Consider the following 22,345-nt stretch of genomic DNA (forward strand, 5'->3'; position numbering starts at 1 on the left):
CTTTTTTTGTTGTTTTTTAAAGACGTATTTGGGGAACGTTTAGGAAAAGCAAATACTGTGGCAGGAGGTGTTCTGCTCACTGAGACCAAGCCCAGGAACACTGAGAGAAAATTTATCCTGATGCAGCTTCCAAAACAGAACAAATCCAGTAGACACGTGCATTTAGATTTTGTCTCAGCTTACTTAAAGCGACAGTGGCTACACCACTTGGCCTGTTTTGATTCTCTGCTCTCCCTTTGTAGACAGAGGATAAGAACCTCCAGTTGCAGGAGTGTCTGGAGCTGGTGGAGAAGCTGCAGCAGATGCTGTGGAGGGCAGAGACTCTGCCCAAGGTGGAGGCTGAGCTGGCGCAGAGGGTGGCTGCGCTCTCCAAGGTGCTGCTCTGGTCCCTGGGGGGCGGGTGCAGGGAAGGCCTGTTCCCGTGCTGTCCCACTGTGCCCCTGCCCATGCTGCTCAGTCCGCACAGGAGCTCAGATGCGGGGGTCGTGCTGCCCGTCTGAGATGGGAGCACTCCCTGAGTGTCAGGCAGCTCCTGCTTCTGTGTCATCCCTACCTTAATTTCTCTCCAGTTTTGTCCTGTGTTCTGTGTGTTCCCAGGACGCTTCAGCTCTGAGTCACTGCTGCTCAGATTTGAGTCAGCAACTCAAAGCCTAGCAGGATAGAGACCTAGAAAACTCCCATTCTCGTTTAAGAGATGGCCAAAATAGCTCTGTAATGAACACAGTTTTAAGTCTTTATCCATACACTTGCTGAAGAAGTCACAGCGGGGCACGTGCAGACCCGGGGTCCACTCCCAGCTCACCATCCCCGGGAGTCCGTGGGTGAGAGGACGCATCCCGGGGATGTGGCGCTGCTGGGGGCATCATCCCCACTGCCAGCCAGCCAGCCATCCCGTCCTTCTCACAGGAAAGGTGTTGCCCCGCACTGCCGGTGGGCACTGGCTGGGCATGGAGAGTCGGGCTGGGCCTGTGCTGGCGTGGCTGTCAGGATTGTTGCCTGAAGCTCAGTGAGCAGCTGAGGGGCCATCCAGTTGGCTGTGTCGGGTGCTCACAGACCCTCCCAGAGCAGGGTCACTAAGAGCCGCCAGGTGCCAGGAGCCAGCACGGGAATCCCCACCCATGACAAGGTCATGTGGGAGAGCTCTGATGGGCAAAGCAAGTCAGAACTCGAGGGGCACCCCATGGACCTGCCTGAGCATCTACCCCAAAATCAGAATCTGTCTGTTTTACTTTCACCAACTCCTCTGACATTCACAGGGGGCTATCCCTGATCACTTTTCTCTGTAAGAAAATCAATTTAGAGCTCTAGTTAATAATTCTCCTGGGCATAATAGGAGTGTTTCAATTCAAACCCCTCTGATGACTTTCTAGCTTGCCTGACAGGTTTGTTCAGATTCACAGCCTCCCACCCACGATAGGCTCAGGAAGCTTAAGATATTCTAACAATGCAGAGCTTCTCAGAGAGTTAAAATTGTTGGAATAGAACTAGTAGAGGATTTTTTTGTTGAGCTAATGCTTGCTGCCAAGTTTCCATATCTCTTACCTACTGTGTCCCTGGGAGTGTATTGATTAATATAGTTGGTGTATAGAAATGTAAGTAGTAGCTTTAATGTTTGTAACCTTGGACCCTTGAGTTAATTCTTTTCTTGTTATAACCCACCACACTTTTGCCCTATAGGAATGCAACTTTATCTAATGCTTTCAGAGGGTGGCACCTGACTAGAATAATCACCTTTAGAGAAAAATAAGTTTTCTGAAGAAAGGGTCATAAAATGTTAACAGGCCTCCTGGCCAGAAGATGATGTAAATCACCTAAAGCTTTTGCATATGATAAGTTTGCAAAAAGAAAGCCTGGCTTCGATAAAGGTCAAGGACTGCTGACCTTGCATGACTCTACCACCCCCTTCCCATCATCCTCTATGCACAACTTAAGGTATAAAAACTACTTTGGAAAATAAAGTGTGGGCCTTGCTCACCGAAGCTTGGTCTCCCTGTGTCGTTCTTTCTCTTTCCTTTTCCTTTTCAGGCTGATTCCCTGGAGCGCAGGGGCCCACCATGTTCACTTTCCTGCCTGGGCTTCTAAGACCCACTAGAGAAGGTGCCTAAGGTGGGGCACCTTCTGCTATTCGAGAGGGCACCTGCAGCCTACGTGAACAGAGCAAGTCCTGTGCTGGGGCTTTATTGGCTTTCTGCATAAACCAAGGAATATCAGCCTCTTTTCTCTCCTCTATTTTCTTAACTGCAAAATGTTTTCCTTACCTCTTTCTCTATTTCTCTCAGTCACAGACGCCGTCCTCCTGAGGGAATTCCTGGATCCATCCGGGGCTGGACCCCGGTAGCCAGGGGTCGCCCTTCTGCCTGTGATCTTCCTCTCAAGGCTTGGTTTCTTCTCTCCCCCAGCATCTATGCTGTCCGTCCCCAGTTGGCCTTGTAGTCCGACCTTTTGTCTTCTGGAAGTTCTGCCACTAAGGAGGCTAAACGGTTTGAACTTACCTCCCAGTTTAGAAAGGTAGAACGTGTGCCTCGCACATCCCACGCTTGCCGCTGCCTGCTGCCCACACTGACTTGCCACAGGCAGTCCGAGGAGGGGCACAGTGGCCACGGGTGTGGGGCCCGGGGCGGGGGCGAGCACATCTCCTCTCACGAGCCGGTCACCAGCACCCACCGTGACCCACGTGTCACACACAAAGCCATGCAGGCTGCGTGAGCAGGCATGCGGGCGTGCCCCCTGCAAACCCAGGGCCCGTGGTCCGCACAAAGTATGGCCCGCTTGCCACCCCTGCGGTCACAGCCCGCGTGCTGTCAGGACAGGGTCCTTGCGAGTGGAGCTGACGCTGTTCTTTGCCAACAGGCGGGAGAGAAACACAACAGCACCGAGGCGAGGCTGTGCCAGATGGAGGCCCAACTGGAGGAGAAGAACAAGGAGCTGCAGCGGGTGCATTTGCTGACAGGGAGGCAGTGTCTGGGCAGGAGACACAGCTTGGGCGGGGCCAGCGCTGCCTTTCTCCACCACTCCCGTCTGTGCCACCGAGTGTGTGCGTGTGTGGCCTCATCTGCTGATCCGGGCACCCACCTCCTCGGGAGCAGGGCCAAAGGTGGTCACCCATAGGCAGTGGGCAAGGGCCAGGGCGTCCCCACGTTCAAAGAGGCTGCTTGTTGCTCTGACCAGCCAGTCTGGGAATCTGCTTGGGATACAGGTGGACCTCACGACTGCCCCTCAAACAAACCTGAGGGTGCCAGCCCGGGGCCCATGAAACTGTAGGCATGGCACCCAGGTGTGGAGCCTGCTTGCCTTGGACGTGGCACTGGAGTCCCACATGCCAAACTGCTGGTCCAGCACGGTGTGTGTGTGTTGAATGGCTGCTCCTGGGCAGGAGGAGAACCATAGTTGTGCTGCGACAGAAGGTGCGTCAGGAAAGGGTGATGATGAAGGCTCGCATCACCGAGTCCTGAAAGAGGTTTCCCAGAAGGGTTGGCCACACAGAGATACAGACCATCCAGGAAATGGAGTGGGAATCCCAGGTCCAGCCTCACGTGTCAGTACTGTCCCCACCATGCCTGTGTTCTTGGGCCTGGACTGCAGAGCCTCACAGGCGGACTTCCAGGGGGCAGTGGTTCTGACGCCCATCATGAGACCTGCAGTGAGGTGCCCTCCCCGCTTAGGCACAGAGCTCAATGTCTCCCGATCAGGGGTGCGTTTCCTTACTTTCAGAACTTCTGCTCAGAGGCTGTTGAGATCGGGATGCTGTTTATGACTAAGCCAATTCAAAGTCAACTTTTGTTTTGCTTTAAAAATATTTGAATGCCGATGCCTTATTGTGGAAGCTGTGACAGGTTTTGTTCCCTTGGGCTCAAAAATCACTGCAGATGGTGACTGCAGCCATGAGATTAAAAAATGCTTGCTCCTTGGAAAGCTGTGACAAACATATACAGCATATTGAAAAGCAGAGACATTACTTTGCTGACAAAGGTCCATATAGTCAAAGCTATGGTTTTTCCGGTAGTCGCGTATGGGTGTGAGAGTTGGACCATAAAGAAGGCTGAGAACTGAAGAACTGATGCTTTCAAATTGTGTTGCTGCAGAAGACTCTGTTTTAACAGAAAATAAGCTTTTTAAATGTATTGCAATGGAAAATTTCAAATATGCACAAAAGTAGATGGACCTGCCAATTAGTCTCAGCAATTTCTAACACAGAGCCAATCTCAAATAGATCATTCTTTTGTCTTCTCTCCATTTTTTTTTTTATATATTAGGTCCTAAAACAGCTTTTTAAACCTTGAAGTTGATGCTCATTTTATAAAACACAGACTTGCCAACTTTGTTATTACATTTAAAAATTGTTTGAGGTAATTATTTCCAGTTTTTTAACATGAATTTTCATATTGGAAAAGACCCTGATGCTGGGAAAGATTAAAGGCAGGAAGAGAGTGGATGACAGAGGATGAGATGGTTGGACAGCATCACCAACTCAATGGACATGAGTTTGATCAAGTTCTGGGAGTTGATTATGGACAGGGAAGCCTGGCATGCTGCAGTCCATGGGGTCACACAGTCAGACATGACTGAACAAGTGAACTGAACTGAATATGAATTATCATTGGAAGAAAAGCTATGACCAACCTAGACAGCATATTAAAAAGCAGAGATATTATTTTGCCATCAAAGGAATACCTAGTTAAAGCTGTGGTTTTTCCAGTAGTCATGTATGGATGTGAGAGTTGGACCATAAAGAAGGCTGAGCACCAAAGAATCAATGCTTTTGAACTGAGGTGTTGGCGAAGACTCTTGAGAGTCCCCTGGACTGCGTGGAGATCAAACCAATCAATCCTAAAGGAAATCAGTCCTGAGTATTCATTGGAAGGACTGATACTGAGGCTGAAGGGTCAATACTTTGGCCACCTGATGTGAAGAACTGACACATTGGAAAAGATCCTGATGCTGGGACAGATTGAAGGCAGGAGGAGAAGGTGCGACAGAGGACGAGATGGTTGGATGGCATCACTAACTCGATGGACATGAGTTTGAGCAACTTCTGGGAGATAGTGAAGGACACAGAAGCCTGGCGTGCTGCAGTCCATGGGGTCACAAAGAGTCAGACACGACAGAGGGACTGAACAACAGCAATCATTACAAAGAATTCAAGTAATGTTGCTTGTAAAGAAAAATATGTGAAAGTCTATCTCCACTGGCTTTTTTCCCCAAAATGAATTTTCTCACCTTTTGCTTTATAAATTGAATTCGTTTTACCCCCTTAATCCAGACTCAAGCTTCTGTTTATATACTGGGAAATTCCTCTACCAATGTGTGTGTATGCTGATCCCCTTTAAAGTCTGCTTGTTTCTGAGTGTAAATCTGCTTGCTCCCCGAGCCCCTCCGACAGGTAATGGCTGGTGACAGTAAGGTCCCCCAGGTGCTCTGCCAAAGAGAAGTGTTGGGAGTGACCTTTGACAAGTGAAGTCCCTGCCTCCCTCTGCACCTGCCCATCTGCTCTGGTCATGCTCAAGAGCCCACCAGAGGTGGCCGTGGGAGGGGACCGCCTCGGGAACCAGGGCACAGACCACTCACGTCGCAGTTCCCTGGTGCTTTTAAAAGAAGGACCATACTTTGCTCTTAAAGTTTATGAGTTTTTGTTTTTCCTGTTTTAGGCAAGGCAGAGAGAAAAAAATGAATGACGAACACAATAAATGCTTATCAGATACCATGGATAAGCTTCTATCCGAATCAGATGAGAGGCTTCAGCTTCATATGAAGGAGAGAATGGCTGCTCTGGAAAATAAGGTGAGCCAGCCCCATGGCCCCTTTAGAAAGAGGTGCATCTGGCCTGGCCTGGCCTGGCCCAGCCCGGTCTGTGTGTGGGGGAAATCTCTAGGACAGGAGTTGGAAAACTGTCCCCATAGAGGGCCCCAGAGTGAATGTCTTTACTGGTTACGAATAATTGAGTAACAGCATTTCATGCTAGTCAGTCAGCGTGACAGCATCCACAGGCAGTGCGTAAAGGAACACACATAGATGTGTGCTCACAACCCTTACAGAAAGCATCAGAGAGCTGGATCCACTGATGGCCCTGGTGTTACCAGCTGCCATGCTAGAACTTTCTTCTAGGCCCACCCTCACCTCTTCGTTTCTTTCTTAGAAGTTTGTTTCTGGGGCTTTGCTGGCAGTCCAGTGGCTGAGAGTCTGCCTTGCAAGGTCAGGGACACAGGTTCAATCCCTGGTTGGGGAGCTAAGATCCCACGTGCCACATGGCAATCACGTCAAAGGAATCCTTTGTGATGCAACTGAGGCCCGATGCAGCCAAATCAAGAAGTTTAGTTCAGGATCTTTCATATAATGTGATAGAAAAGATTGAAGCAAGTAAAAGCAAGCATTTTCATATTCCAACTCCAGCCTTCTCTCTTTTCATTTGCTTTGGAAAATGTCTGAGAACCTCCACCAGAGCAGCTCAGTGGGCAACGCTTTGGTTCAGGTCTGGTGAAAACCTGTCCCAGCTGCACCAGTACCCTGCAGACGAGGCCCAGAATGAGGCCCAGAACCTTCCCCGACGTCAGCGCTTGGGCAACGCTTGTCTGAGATGGACCAGTGGTCACTACAAGTTCTGTGGCACATTTTCCCCCCACAAAACCCAAGATGAAACACACACCTCACTAGAGACCACACAGGGTGGTCCCCTCACTTCACCCTGACCTGTGGGCTGGCTCTGAGGTAGGGATAGTTTTGTCTCAGGTTTGAATTTGGCATGTGAAACACGTGCCAGTTTCCTGAGTGACCACTGAACTGCAAAAGCTGAAAGCAAGTATAAAGCAGTTTCACTTAACCCAGGGACCTGGCCTCCTGGTATTTAGAATATCAGTCAAGCAAGGAAGAGATTGTCTGTGTACAAGTTAGTGTTAAAAGTTGTCATCTGGCCGAGTGCCGGCACTTCACTCTGGGCATGAGGTCCACCCCTCCTCCGGATGTGCTTTATGCTTTCAGACAGAAGAGTAGCCATCCCTCAGTCCACGCAGCATCTGTAAGAATTGACCCTAAAGCACTGTGTGTATCTTTTTCAGAATTCTCTCATATGGGAAGTTGAAAAAGTGAAAAGGCAATTAGAAGAAATGCAAAACGACAAGGTACTTAAATCTCTAAATCGTTTAGAAATTTGTTAAGAGCTAAATTGAGCTGGGTTCGTTGTTACAGTCAATACAGATGCTTAGCAGAAGTCAAGTGACATTTTCCTTATGGCTAATCCACTGCAGTAACACGTATAGCATTCTGGTTTTGAACACTGAATGTGTTTGCATTATAGATGCATTTAGAGTGTGTGGCCATTGTGTGTGGTTCAGAATTCTGAGTAGTCCTTTCTGGGTTCACCCAAAAGCTGAGACAAAGCGTGAGCCTTTCATGTGGACTGTGCTGTGTGTCAGAAAGATAATACAAGCTACATACACAGTCTAAAATTTCCTAAAAACCAACGGGCTACCTGACGTCCTTCTTTCACCGTGAGTCTTGAAATCTTCTGTGTGATTTCCACATCGAGCTTTGCACCGGCCTGCCTCATGTGCTCAAGGGCTGCATGAGGTGAGTGACTGCTGTGGCCGACAGCACAGAGCTGCCAGGTTGAGTCAAGTGACTTGGAAACTTGGCCGGTTTGACTTGTTTTATCCCATGAGGAAGTGAATTGGGCTGTAGAGGAATGAATGTGAGGAATGCCCAGGGATGCAGGTGAGCTCCAGGGAGACAGTTTAAAGCAATGAGAGGAGTGAGGGCAATAGAGTGAGTCCTGTACCTGACCTGAACCCCCGCCCCAAGTCCAGCTTCTGTCTACAGACTTCATTGTTGTAATGGCTTGCCATATTTCCTTCAGAGAAACCTTTTCTACACCTGAGATGGAACTTCCTATTCATTATGGTTTATAACTGTTAATGTTCTGAGTGTTTATATTTTCTATGGGACTCTTAGAGAACATTTTCTCAGAATTAAAATGTTCAGAGTTGATAACTACTAACATAACCTGTTATGCACATTTTGGTGCAAGTCATTTTACGTCTGGAAAGCAAGCGGTGCAGGCTGTGTCATTTGCTGTTTCGTAGGACCAGGTGATTCTGGTCCTGGAAACCCTGAGAGCCAAACTGGACCAGACGAGACTGCAAGGGGCTCCCCTCCACCATGGGTAGGCCACTCCCCCGGGCAGCTCCTCTCAGCACTGTCGAGTGAGACAAGGGCCTGTCTGGTGTGTGGACAGTATGACTGGGTGTCACTCATGGTCGCACCTCAAGGAGCCTGTAGCTTCGTGGCCAGTGAGAGGGAAGAGACAAGCATTGTTCCTTAGGGTCGAACTTGGTACCAGGGAGAGTGGTGGTTACTGCTAAGTCACTTCAGTCGTGTCCGACTCTGTGCGACCCCATAGACGGCAGCCCACCAGGCTCTGCCATCCCTGGGATTCTCCAGGTAAGAACACTGGAGTGGGTTGCCATTTCCTTCTCCAGCGGTGGTCACAGTATTGACAAAACTCAAAACCACAGGTGGAGGTTTGGAAGTGGGGGGCCGACTAGTTGATATTTGGGTGTATTCATTTGAGGGGCCTGACAGACTGTGACAATGATGTTTCTGAAGAGTCACAGAAGGTTAAGGACGTGTAGTCTTTTTTACGTGATTGGAGACTGAGACATGACTTGCCTTTGGCTGCGGTGGGAGGAATCACCTGGCTTGTGAATGAGGTGAGCAGATTACTGAGCATCCTGATTTTTTCTTACTCATTGTTATAGGGGCAGCAATTCTTATCAAGTATTTAAATGTTTCTTTGACTTCTACATGGAAAATGGTCACAAGTGAGAGATAAACTTTAGCAAAGGTTATTAAGTGCTTAACTGGTGACACTCATTCACCTGTAGGAAATTGACTACTGCTTGAATCCTGAGTTAGGAGACAGTTTGGAGCCCATACGCATATTTCTTTGTGTGCTTAGAGGATCCTCGCAGTCCAGGGCCCCCACCCAGCCTTCTTCTAGAGATATCATTTGAGACAAAGGCCGAGCCAGAAACTGGCCCTATGTCCAAAACCACGGCAGGTGGAGTTCAAGGAGAGCACATGTCTTGAAGAACGGATAGGTGACATGGCCAGATTTGCTGGCAGAGCTTCTCCAGGGTGAAGGGCTGTTGCTGTCAGAGGTGGAGAATCCCTGCTCCCGGGGTGGACGAGGTGAGTGTGAGGAGGACTGTGTAGATAGTGGAGGAAGAGGAGTTGGACACAGCCTCTTGCTCTTGGGGGGTTTGGATAAGGAGGGGGGCGCTGGTGCCCAGACCCAAGGCCTGGCACGGTTAGGGGGTTCAGATGGAGAAGCCTGGGGCCTGGTCACCAGTCCCCTGTGTGTCAGTGAGAGTGAGAAATGAGAAAAGGAAGCAGCCGTGGGGTGGGAAGGGCTGCTGTGCTTTGAAGACAGTGGGCCACTGCGGCTGGTGTGAGGGAGGGGTGTCTCCAGGAGGCAGCTCTCGAGGGGTCATGGCAGTGACTTAGCAGCACAGGTAGGGCCTTGGAGTGGGGCTCGCAGGCAGTGTGGGCTGGGTTGGGGGGGGCACTATGCTGGCTTAGGAAGGAGGGAGTGGGGACTGAAAACCTGCCTCACAGGCAGGGCAGGCACAGCATATTTGGTAGGACCTCCCAGAGCAATTGGTCACCTTGTCTCTGAGACCTTCTTCCAGAGGAAAGAGCTTCGGGTGAGGATGGGGAGAGAGATGGAGGCTGCATTCTGCGAGGGGACTGGGAGATGATGGTTGGCGCAGGGTGGGGGGCAGGGGAGCACTCCAACCCAGAGGCCTCTGTGGCCCTCAGAGACCCAAGAGGGTCTGCAGTCCATGGCAGGACTGTGTCGTACCCCTACCCAATTCCCAAGTGTGCTCTGGCCCCAGGCCCTTGGGTGGAAGTGAAGCAGAGAAAGGAGCGGTTCCGTCAGGAGGGAGGGGAGACCAGAGGGAAGACAAGCGTGGCTCGGGGAGATTCCAGACTTCCATCTCCTGTGCAGCACAGTTTTCCTCTCAATACCATCAAGCAGAGCAGCATGTGACCCCGAGCAGGCTGAGCTGGTGGTTGGCCTTGGCCGCTCTGCAGATGTATGGGGTGTCCTGTCCTCGGAGGAGGGCTCTGTCTCCCGGGTTTAGGGACTCCTGCACGTGAAGGCGCCACCCTATTCCCAGAGACAAGACTGAGCAGAGCCCAGGTGGTCCTGTAGTGCAGAGGGCTCACAGTCAAGGGGGGGCCGCTCTGCCTCTCAGCAGGCCCCTGCTGAGTGAGTTCCTGGCACTGGCAGGCCCAGGCCTTAGTGCTCAGGGCCTGAGCATCTGTGCTAAGCCTTGTTCAGCCCAGAGTCTGGTGACACGCTCACCTCTGCTTTAACGGGAGACACCAATGTGGCTCAGCTCCGAGCTGTGGGTTCGAGGCCTTTCTGCTTTGAGTTGTCTGAGGCACCTTTAGAAGCACTGAGAGCGGTGCAGACAGTGTTCCAGGCAGACAGGTGATTGTGATCCATGGACTTCATGCAGGAGAGGGAGGTCAGAGCAGGCGCGGGCCAGAAGGGAGGTGGGGTGCCAAAGAAAAAGCAGAGCAGGTGCAGGCCCCACCCTGGGACCTGAGAGTGGGTTCCAGGGGGACCCTGGATGCCCCAACCCCAGACAGCTGATCATGTCATAGTCAGCTCCACACCCTCGCGTCAGCGCTGCTTTCCCCACATACAGGAGTTTTCCAGCTGGTGGGGCTGAGCCTTGAGAGTTTGTGGGGCAGTGGGCAGCCTGTTGCTGTTGGAGCCAGGAGGGCAGTGCCCTTCCAGGGGCCCTTTTGCTGTGAAATTGCCAATCTTCCAAATTGACAGGCTCTGGCTTGACTGACAGAGTGAGCTCTCTTTTCTTCTAACAACGCTCTTCTTTCCCGTGTGTTTCAGCTGACCCCACTTGGGCAGCACCCCAGACCTCAGATTCCCTGTGGCGGACCGGCCAGCAGACTCCTCCGGCAATGGGGTGGTGCTGCGGCGCCCCCAGAAAGGCCGGCTGGCAGTGCTGTGTGACAAGCTATCCAAGGCAAGGACCCCCGCCGCCCCCTTCCCGTCCCTGGTGGGCACCTTTTGAGGCACCTGCCCCCTCACACTGTGGTCCTGAAATGGGTTTGGAGCAAAGCATTGATAGGTCACTTTACGTCTTCCCATTTTCCTTTTTCTGGCTAAGAGTTTACTTTTAAGGCATGCTTTTTTTTTCTTAAAATAACCAATTTTGATAACTTGTGGCCTACTGTGAGGCCCAGCATGGTACTAATTAGCACAGTTTTGAAATTGTCCTACAAGTAAATGGATACACATATCCATCAGCTTATAGTGAGAAGAATTCTCATTGGAAGTTTAAGTGCCTTTATATCTTCACCTCATTCATGGCATGTATTTTTTCATACATGTCTGTGTTTTGAGCTTCCATATTCAGTGAGCAGCTAGTTTGGGCCAGACATCGTCAGAAGTAGGACTCCAGCAGTGAATTAAAAACCGTGTGTGTCCTTTATCCACTGCTACATAACGAATCATTGCAAAGCTTAGTGACTTCCCAGTGAGCAGCTCACAGTCCACAGTTCCTGTGCATTGTAGCAGGCGGGCCTGGTTCAGGGCCTCCTGAGGGCACAGACACGGGAAGGCCCCCCAGGGCTGGATGGCAGGCTTTCAGACTCACCTGGCTGCTGGGGACAGGCCCAGGTCCCTGCCGTGTGGACTTCTTCATGGCCTGGCTTTCCTCGGAACACCCTCTGAGAGCGAGAGCACAGGGTGTAGCCCGGGACCTTTCATGCCCAGGTCTCAAAGCCCCACACATTCACTTCTGTTTGTGAGAGTGAGCTACGAAGTCCTGCCTCGCTCAGGGGCTGAGCGTGAGTTGCCCCTTCTGCCTCTTGAAGGGAGGAGGATGGAAGAATTTGTGGACCCCTTTTTAAACCCACACAGCCTGTCGGACAGTAATGAGCAGGGAAAGGAGACCAGAGTGCCTGAGTTGTCCGAGGAGGAAGGGACGATCGTGTGTGAACAGGGTGGCCAGCGAGGTGACACCAGGAGGATGACCTTGAACCAGAGACCCAGAGGCAGGAAGAGAAGTAGCCACTCGGAGATAGAAAAAGAGTCGTGTCAACTAGCGGTGACAAGGGAGAGAGTGGGCCACATCAGGGAGGACCCCAGGCTCAGGCCTGAAAAGCTCGAGGCCGGAGCCTATTTTCTGAGGTGAGGAGGGCTGCCAGGGTGAGAAGCTAAGGGCCGGGCCTCAGCCCTGTTGAGGTGGACGAGCCCATGGGGTGTCCAGGGGATGTGTCAGGAAAGCAGCTGAGTGTTCTGGCCTGCATCCGGGAGAGGACTCACTCAGCTCAGGGTGGACTTGGGGTCGTGGGGATACAGATGGCATTTAAAGGCACGAGCACGGTAAAGTCACCAGGCAGGTGCTGGTGAAGAGAGATGGGGTACAAGGGTAGAGCTGTGGGGCATCCCGAATTCCAAGGTTGAGAAGGGGCACAAGGGACTAAGGAATAACCCAGGGAAGGTGGGGCCTGGAGCCCAGGGAGAGACATGCTGGGGAGGGCGTGGGGGAGGGCAAGCAGGGGAGGGGGCTTGATAACATGGGTTCCTCAAGACCCCAGGGAGCTGCCCTGCAGGGCGGGGCACACTGCCTACTTGCAGAGAGCTGGAAACTGGGCGGGGAGGGGGACAGTAGAGGCCGTTCCTAGGGAGCTTTCAGAGACCTGCAGTGGGTGCTGCAGGGAGCCCTGGAGGAGGAATCTGCTGGTTCCTGTTGTGTGATTGGAAGGCGAGAGAAGGGAGAGGACATGCTGACCAGGCTGATCGGGGTGAACCCATAGGTAGCTGGTTCACTGGAGCGGAGCAGGAATGATGGCAGGTGATTCTGGAGCCAGCGAAGGGGGTGGCCCAGCCCTGGGGCGGGGTCGTGACAAAGACAGGGGGCAAGGGCACTGGCCATGGGGGACAGGGAGCCAGCAAGCCAGCACCTCAAGGATGCCCCTCAGTTGCTTTGAGGTCATATCTGGGAAAAGAAGGCAGGACCTGGGTTGAGAGTGTGGCAGAGGGGAGGTTTGCAGAGAGGAATGTGAGGTGTGAAAGCGGGAGGGCAGCGCAGGGCCCCGCAGGCACTCTCCAATGTGTCTCTGATGACAGAGCCACCCTTGCAGTGTGAGGGGCCATCCCCCAGAACAGCCCGAGGGTCTATGCCCTGAGAGGAGAGCCGCAGCGGGGCTGGCCCTCCCGTCCCCTGGCTGCCCCTGCTCGATCCTATCTGTTGGTGTTCAGACCAGCCTGGGAAATGGAGGGCTGGGAGCCTGTGAGGACAGCACTCCCCGGTGAACTAGTGCCAGTGATGACCGCTCAGGGGGACCCAGCCGCTGTGGAGCTGAAGGATTCTTTTTTCTTATTTTCCTTCAGCCTGGCTGATGGAGGGATGGATGTATTTTTTTAATTTTTGGTTTTTGTCTCTGACTCCATCAGCCCACCCTTGTGAATAACTTCATAGGATTGCCTTCCATCCATGCTAAGACCTGAGTGTGACCAGGCCATCTAGGAACTGGATTCTCCTCCTGTCCGTTTCTTCAGTACTGCTCATTTAAGAGATGGCAGTGTCTCATAAGCATGGCCCATTTATCCACAGTCAGGGCTTCCATGTAAAATTGGGTTCAGTTCCTGACAGACTTGAGCTGCCCTGAATGTCGCTGATGAGACGTGGTCCTCTCATGCCCAGGTGCAGACCCTGAAGGAGCAGGACTGGGAGCGCGTGCAGCAAGCCAGCATGCTGGCCGACGCGGCCCAGGCATTCAAGAGTGACGAGGGCATGTCTGACGGCGAAGGCGACAGGGTCACCCTCTTCAGCTCGGCCACTCAGCTGTCGCCCAGTGGGCAGGCTGATGCCAAGACTCTGACTGTGATGCTGCAGGAGCAGCTGGACGCCATCAATGAAGAGATCCGGTGGGTGATCCCGAACTCAGCTCCCCAGAAACTCAGTTTCTCTGAGGAACTGTCTTCTCCTAGGGAAGTCTGAGTGTTCCATAGTAAGAAACCTGACTTCAGGTCTGCTTCAAGAGTTTTCAGTTTTGAGATTGCCCTTGATTATAGAGCTAGGTCAGCCAGGGCATTCTGTCCGTGGTGTGGTGTCAGCACTCTGTGGGAGGGTGTTGTGGGATGTCCCCCCCCCCCAGCTCTGAGCCCCTAGGTGTGTGAGGTGCCAAGGCGGTGTCCCCTGTGGCCTGTGCACCCTCCTGTGTCCCTCGGAGCCTCCCACGTTCTGGTGAAAAGCCACCTGGAACAGAAAAGCTGGGGTTTTGGGGTTGGCAAATTCCCACTCAGATCTGCATTTTCCTTTTTAACTTAATACAGTATGAAGATTGGCTTTTGTAAGACAGTGGTCCAAGGACATGTGTTTGAGTTTTTCTCATCTCATCAGTATATTTAAGATGTTTTCTTTAGACACCATCTTGGCAGTTATAACAATTTACAAAACGGGATAGAATCCAAAGGCCCGCCTCGTGGTGAGCAGGGGGCCTTGGGTCTGGGTGCAGCTGAGTGGCTGGGGGCCCCAAGGCCTGCCTGGTGCCACACCCGCACAGCCCATGTCCCAAGTCCATGTTCAGAGTGGCCGCAGGCTGGTGACCCTGCACAGGACCGGACCTGGCAGAGCTACTGCTCAGACTGTTCTCGTCACATCAGCCCAGGCCGAGGCGCCTGTTCCTGTCAGCCGAGTGCAGGGGGCCTGGGGGAAAGGCAGGGGGTGAAAGGGACAACCAGCAAACGCAGGTGGTGCCGCCTGCCCATTTGACGCCAAGACAGACGGCTTTGTGGGCCGTGTCTGAGCACAGACGAGCTCAGAAATATTGTCTTTCCCTGTCCCCGTAGGAAATATGGAACGGTTGTATATTAATGTTTTTATTTTTACAGCATGTTGTCAGGTAAAAGTGATTTTTCCTTATGCAACAAGTTGACTTGATGTAAATGGTAAATTCTGTCAATCAACTTATTATCAACAGTGAAAAACTTTCAAGATGTATAAGTAGAAGTGAAACTGGAGAGTTTACTTCCTGTAAGAATCTTGTATTTTAATTTGAAAATCATTTTATTTGCATAATTATGTATTTAAACTGCTATATCAAATCATCCATAACACATTAGGGGAGAAGAGCAGAAACCATGAATTCTAGTTTAATGTAGAACATTGACATGAATCCAGAAACTCACACAATGCTGGTAGAGAACTTCATCAAGTGATGCATTAGTACATATACAACCTTAAAAAAAAAAAAAAAAAAAAAAAAACAAGATCAACTCAGCATTTCATCTGGTCTGGAGACTTGTGTTTAGAAACTCCAGCTTGTTCATGAATTGCTGTTTTGATTGTATAGAGTTCCCAATTCCTAGTGGAAAAGGCTTGAGGCACTGACGTGCATCTCTGCCCTGAGAGCAGGGAAGGTAAAGGTTGTCAACTTCAGGTATCTCGTCACAGGAAGACAGTCGCCACCAGGGCCCCTTCAGAATGTTAGAGTAAAGAAGTGAAATCAAACGTGAATGATCAGGGGCCAGTTTGTAAGACTCAATGCTAAGTTGTTCTAAGTTTGAGAATATTCAAAAGAGGAAAAGTCGGACCTTTTTGCTGAGATGTTAATTGAGCAACTGTTTCTGGAACTTGCTAATCATGACACAGAATGCCAGCCCAAATTTGTTTTCCAGACACGTTCCTCTGCTGACAGAGGGAGGTGATGGGTTTTATTCTATTTTAGGTTGATTGAAGAAGAGAAGAACATGGAGCAGCGGGCCTAGGAGACTGAGAGCATGGAGGGAGAGCTTAGGCAACCTCCATCGTTTTAAATCAGTGAGCTCCCTCAACCTGTATCCTGCCTCCTCGCATGCCGGCTCCTGCCCACCCAGCAGTGGGCGCTCCCAGCCCCAAAGGAGGCAGCACAGCCTGGCACGGGAGGGAGACATCATGACTGGGCATCATGACTCTGGTATGTGTCTGCCTCCTCCCTGCCACATCCTTCCTCCAGGACACTGGTTTTCTTTTTTTGTTTGTTTGTTTTTTGTTTTTTCTCTTTTTACCCAGAAGAAAATCAGGTACATTTGCTAGGCTCAGAGGTCTAAAATTTTTTAAACTGCCTAGTCTTTAATCATTCCACAATGGCACAGTGACAAATTAGTCTTGATATTTGGACCACTGGTTTTTTGTTTTTGTTTTTTTTTTAAGTTTCATTTTGTTCATCATACAAAATGAAAAGCAAGAATTGTCAGGATGTAGCGACTTCACTTCCCCTTTTCACTTTCATGCATTGGAGAAGGAAATGGCAACCCACTCCAGTGTTCTTGCCTGGAGAATCCCAGGGACAGCGGAGCCTGGTGGGCTGCGGTCCATTGGGTCGCATAGAGTCGGACACAACTGAAGAGACTTGGCAGCAGTAGCAGCAGCAAAGCCCTTTGTTGTACAGAATGCTGTGCTTTAATAAATCATGATGTTGTAATAGAATTGTATTTTCCTGAGTAATAATTTATAGTGTTTCTCTAGTAAATCTTGAATAGCTTATTTAACTTCTGTGGTCAAAAAAAATGTTCTGTTTCCAGTCACATGTTCTCTAAATCTTCATCTCACTTATATGTTTGCCATCATTTTTGCTTTACTGAATTTGCCTATACTGATTCTTGAATTTTTAGCTTCAAAGTCACAATAAATCTGGTTTCTCTTCATTTCTTTGTGTGCATCTATCAGCCTAGTGATTTAAGGAAGTAGCATCGAAAGGTAAACTATTTAGTAATTTAGCAGGCCTTTGTTTCTCTGTGAAATATTAAAGAGTCCTTATCGTTTAACGTGAATGAACACTGTGTGGTTATGTACTGGTGAATAATTGATGTTTTAATGGAAGTAATGAAACTCAGATCAGATCAGATCAGATCAGTCGCTCAGTCGTGTCCAACTCTTGGCAACCCCATGAATCGCAGCATGCCAGGCCTCCCTGTCTATCACCAACTCCCGGAGTTCACTCAGACTCACGTCCATCGAGTCAGTGATGCCATCCAGCCATCTCATCCTCTGTCATCCCCTTCTCCTCTTGTCCCCAATCCCTCCCAGCATCAGAGTCTTTTCCAATGAGTCAACTCTTCGCATGAGGTGGCCAAAGTACTGGAGTTTCAGCTTTAGCATCATTCCTTCCAAAGAAATCCCAGGGCTGATCTCCTTCAGAATGGACTGGTTGGATCTCCTTGCAGTCCAAGGGACTCTCAAGAGTCTTCTCCAACACCACAGTTCAAAAGCATCAATTCTTCGATGCTCAGGCTCCCACCACTTAAAATATGCTGATGGAAAGAGGTCATTCGTTGGGACATTTGTAACAGTTTGCCTTTCTCCCACTTGTTTGCCTTCAAATCATCTCATGCTTGTTTATAATAGACATAGTATTATTTATTATTTTAAAATTTTTCTTTACTTATTTTTTTGGACATGCTGCACAGCTTATGGGATCTTAGTTCCCCAACCAGGGATCAGACCAGTGTCCTGGCAGTGAACGTGCCAAGTCTTAACCTCTGGACCACCATGGAATCTCCGCTTAGTGTTTTCTTATAAGAAATGACTGAATCAGAGCAATAGATGTTAGATTTGCGGGAAGCCAATTTAATGATGGTGGGTAGCAGTGTGCAGGAGACTCTGTGCCGGGCATGTGCTTTCTGAGTCTGTCATCTCATCCCCAGGTGAGGTCCAGGCTGCTGCTATCCCCATTCAGCAGACATGGACACTGAGGCTTAGAGAGGTCAGGCACCCTGCCCAGGCTCTCACACCCAGCAGTGTGGTGTGGACTGGTCTGATCAGAGCCTGGACACTTAACTGTGGTGCCGTCCACCTGCTTTCCTCCAGAGGCCCTCGTGTCCATCATGGCATCCCTGATGGAGCATCAGGAGGGAGCTCGCTGCCTCTCCCCTTGGGTCACTTGGATGAGTCCTTGTTTTGGAGTCCAGGGCCCCGAGGGCTGTCCTTCCTTGTCCCTCTCCTGCTCCCAGCCCACTGACCGAGCACTCCTCGGCCTTCCCGCAGGACTCGGGTGGCCATGCTCCAGTTCAGGCAGCTCAGTGCCTGGGAGTCCTTCTGCTGGGCACAGCAGAGCAGCGCCATCACCCTGGGGTTGGTGACCTCGGTGTGCCACTTGCCCGCTCTGTGGCTTTGCCCTCCTGTTCAGTGAGGACACGGCACTTCCCATCCTAGCCACGTGGGCACCAGTGGGGCGGCTCCCATCCTGGGGGAGGGTGGCCAGGCTGGTGACCCTGAGGCCTTCCTCAGGAGGAGGCCCGGGGGAAGGGGCTGGCATGGGCCCTGACTCTGAGGCAGGTGTTTGTCTCCACTGAGTCCATAGTCAACCCAGATGTGTCACTTCCCTGCCCTGTTCTTTGTTGTTTTCTGATTTTTATAAATGCTTATTTCATCTTGAATTTGGGATTGATCCCTGTTCAGTTCCATGTGGATAATTTCTAGCCTTTGTAGCCTTCTGTTGTCTGAGGGTTCTTGTTAGAGCTCAGGGGAGGGTGCCCAGTTTATCCAGCTGCTATTAAATGAGTTCAGCTGTGTTTTGCACTAAGTCACTTTGTTGTCACCAAGCTCCTGTGGGGCTGCACTGGATCAGTATTTTTTTTATAGAATCCCACTAAAAAGGCACAGGTTAGTTGGTTAAAACAACACACTCATTGTTTATAAAAATACATGCCATGCATGTTTCCTAAAACCTCCCCCTGGCTTAACCACACACCCAATATATCAGTGAGACCTGTCTGGACCCTGAGGGGTTAATCTGTTCCCCACACTGTTGCCACCACTGTCTTTCCTGTCCTCACACCCAGGACAAGCAGAAAAGCTGGGAGTCCAGGAGATATCATCTCTCTCTTTTTTCCTTAATTAGTTTATTTTTTAATTGAAGGATAATTGCTTTACAGAATTCTGTTCTTTTCTGTCAAACCTCAACATGAGTCAGTCATAGGTACCCATATATCCCCTCCCTTTTGAACCTCCCTCCCCTCTCCCTTGCCATCCCACCACTCTAGGTTGATACAAGATCATGTCTTAGTGAAGACCTAGGGGTGCTTTATGTAAGCCACAGTGAGCGAATTACACTCCAACTGCATGCAAGTACTTAAATGTGTAGCCCCCAGTCTGTATGTTACTGAGAAATATGAGCCAGACACATGGTGTTCGTATGGAGGGGATAGGTACCTTTTCTGTGTTTCTCTTGTTGTCATGGGTTCCAGTAACCTGTATCATCACTACAAATGACCTTGGGTGGTGGCACAAGCTGTGTCCTTTTCTCCTTCAAACAGAAAGGTCTGGATGGCTTTGCTGAGAGGTTTCTTATTCTAGCTGTGGTGCTTCTGAGCAGCATCTGGCAATGAGCACAGTCCTTTCATCAGGGCAGTTCATGCCATGAAGGGTTCACGATGCCAGCATCACTCTGCTGTCCTGCCCGGTGGGGCCATCTGGTCGCTGGATTCCAGGGAGGGCAAAGCCTGGCTGCACGGAGGCTCCCATCCCGGGTCTCTGCACTCAGTCGGGTACTCTCGCTGCCCCACAGCCCCGCGTCTCTTGAAGAAGACAGCCCTTTAAGATGGCATTAAACTAGAACAAGGCACTTTTTTATGCTTGGCAGATAGCATAGCTAATAGATTTTCAAATAAGTTTCTGGTTATCATGTAAAGCCTGTGTGATTGCCTTTTTCGACACAATCTATTGTTACCCAATTTTACGCTTACCTCACTCACTTAGCTGCCAGCTTTACGAGAAGAGGTACGAGATGACAAGAGCACCATCAAATGTGAAACCTCGACCCCCACCTTGTGGCGGGCCCTTCGGCTTGACCAGCTGCACATGGGGGCGATGCGCACAGCCAGCCACGATGACATCAGGGATGCCCGCAAGTAAGGGGCCTGCGCGCCTTGTCGTCAGTGTCAGGAGCCCTGAGCCTCTTGTCTTGAAAGGGTTGCAAGGATTGTTGCAAGGAATCCCACTGGGTTTGGTGTCTGTGTTTAGTGGTGAACTTCAGGTGCTGGGAGAGAAGAGCTCAGTGGCCTCAGTGATTTTAGGAAATGTCCATCTCTACGGATTGACTCCTGTGGGAGCTTTCTTCCTGCTCTTGCTAGAGGTCTGCCCGGCGCTCATTCCTGACAGTGACGGCCCCATGCCTCTCGTGTTCACTACTTGAGCGTCCCTCCCTTTTCCTCAGGGGTCTCCTCTCAGGAGATCCTGTCCCCTCCTGTAACTGACACTGTCTTCCTTCAGACCACCACCTGCTGAGCTCCTGTCCTGAGCCAGGCAGCACTCGATAGAGGGCACGTGTGGTCACCTGACCAGCAGCCCTGCACGGTGACCATTGCTGTCCTGCCATGGGCAGGGATGGTGACCTGCGGGAGGTGGGGGGAACTGCCCAGAGCAGGGGAGCTCGCCTTCTCCTGGAGTGTCATCACCTGCCAAGCAGGGACCCTGAGGGAGGGTCGGAGCGCCTTCTGAACCAGCTGGCCTGGAGTCAAGCCCTCCTCGGGGGAGAGCTCAAGGAAGAGAATCTCAGCTTCCCAGGGTGGTTGTCTGTGGCTGGGAGCCTGCATTGCTCATGTGGAGTGTGGTTGGTGAAGGAGACTCCACTGTCTGCTGCGAGGTAGAGGCGCGGGTGTTGCTGGGTTCCCGTTTCTATCAGTAGGTCTTGTGGAGGGTGTGTGTTTGCACAAGGGTGCTGGTTAAAGGTTGATTTCTCTCCCCATAGCTCGACAGGCTCTCAGGACGGCCCCAGGAGCAACCCCACCAGCAGCACCAGCAGCCAGGACTCACTGCACAAAGTCCCAAAGAAGAAGGCCATCAAGTCCTCCATCAGCCGCTTGTTTTGCAAGAAGGGAAAGGGCCAGCCTGAACATCCCGGCAAGAAGACGTTAGGACCAGGTGGGTGCTTCACTATTCAGAGGGAGGAGGGCCTGCAGGCATGTCTCTTCTGTGTCTCCCCCCGTCATCCCCACGAGGCTCCTTTCACTCATGCTGGGGGTCCTCCTGGGAGCAGGAGCAGAGGAGGCCTCTGCCTTCTCGGTGGGTCTGAGATGATCTGATGAGTTAATGAGTGAATGGGTGGATGGATGGATGGATTAGTGAGTGGATGGATGGATGAACAGACGGCTGGCTGGATGGGTGGATAAACGGAGCATGGAATGAATAAAGCAGATGATTGTACTCCAATGCTAGAAACGTATTCTACGAAATTGATTGAGTAGGAGCTGGGCAATGATTGCTTCCTCCAAAACAGTGACACGTGTTTGGAAATAGCCTTAGTGCTCATCAGTGAGGGGTGAGGTAAAATCTGTGGACACCCCACAAGAAACAGACCCCCTCCTTCTTGCCACTTTCCCCATCCCCAGGAGCTCATCAGGGGTTCTGCCCATGCCCCCCACCCCACCCCACAGCCATGCAGGTCCTCCTGGGGTCTCCTCATCACACAGGGTTATCATCAGGCCCCCATCTCGCTCGGCTTCATCTCCTTGAGGACAGGGTATGTCCCTGCCTCTTCAGCCACAAATTTGTTGAGTGTCTTGTTTGTGCTGGGTGTGGGATTTACAGAGGTAAGTAAAGCAGATGTGGTCTGGAGCACAGTTAAGTGACAAGAGAGAAAAAGGAGCAGGTTATTAAATGTTATCCCTATTAATAAATACAACACTGAGATGGATGGTGCATTGATTATATACCAGATGCTGTGTGTGCCCCTTACCAAGCAGGTGCTGCCCCCTCCCGATTTACAGAGGAGGACACAGTGATGGTCACGCAGTCAGGGAGTGGTGAGGGCAGGTTCACACCCACGCAGTGGGACCAGGCACTTTGCCGAGCCTCAGCCACCTCTCTGGTGGATGCAACAGAAATGAGATGGTTCTATGGCATGATGATTCAATGAACATGAGTTCAAGCAAACTCCAGGATATAGTGAAGGACAGGAAAGCCTGGAGTCCACAGAGTGGCAAAGAGTCGGACACAACTGATCGACTGAACTAAACCTGAGTATGTGCTAACCTGCTTCAGTCGTGTCTGACTCTGCGACCCCAGGGACTGTAGCCCACTAGCTCCTCTGTCCATGGGATTCTCCAGGCAAGAATACTGGAGTGGGTTGCCATGCCCTCCCCCAGGGCATCTTCTCGACCCAGGTATCGAACCCACATCTTTCCTTATCTCTTGCATTGTCAGCAGGATCTTTACCGCTAGCACCACCCGGAAAGCTCCAATGAACGCTGACAACTAGGAAATGCAGAAAATAAGAGCTGCTCCTAAGTTAAACTGGAAGAGCAGCAAGCACAGGTTGTAAAGAGGAAAAC

General features: G+C 50.9%; 1 protein-coding gene across 1 annotated transcript; it reads left to right on the forward strand.

Annotated features, from left to right (window-relative positions):
• Window positions 1-3,553: 3,553 nt before the first annotated feature.
• LOC147371239 (liprin-alpha-1-like) lies at window positions 3,554-16,720 on the forward strand. Its single transcript, XM_086403680.1, is given in 6 exon segments — window positions 3,554-3,691; window positions 8,073-8,152; window positions 10,931-11,048; window positions 13,737-13,960; window positions 15,763-15,822; window positions 15,824-16,720. Coding segments are annotated over 6 exon segments (906 nt in total). The 3' UTR covers window positions 16,110-16,720.
• Window positions 16,721-22,345: the final 5,625 nt, after the last annotated feature.

This window comes from Bos grunniens, chromosome 5 (genome assembly GCF_055505025.1).
Source record: "Bos grunniens cultivar Pamir isolate PY7600 chromosome 5, Bosgru_T2T1.0, whole genome shotgun sequence".
In the NCBI taxonomy this organism is placed as follows: domain Eukaryota; kingdom Metazoa; phylum Chordata; class Mammalia; order Artiodactyla; family Bovidae; genus Bos; species Bos grunniens.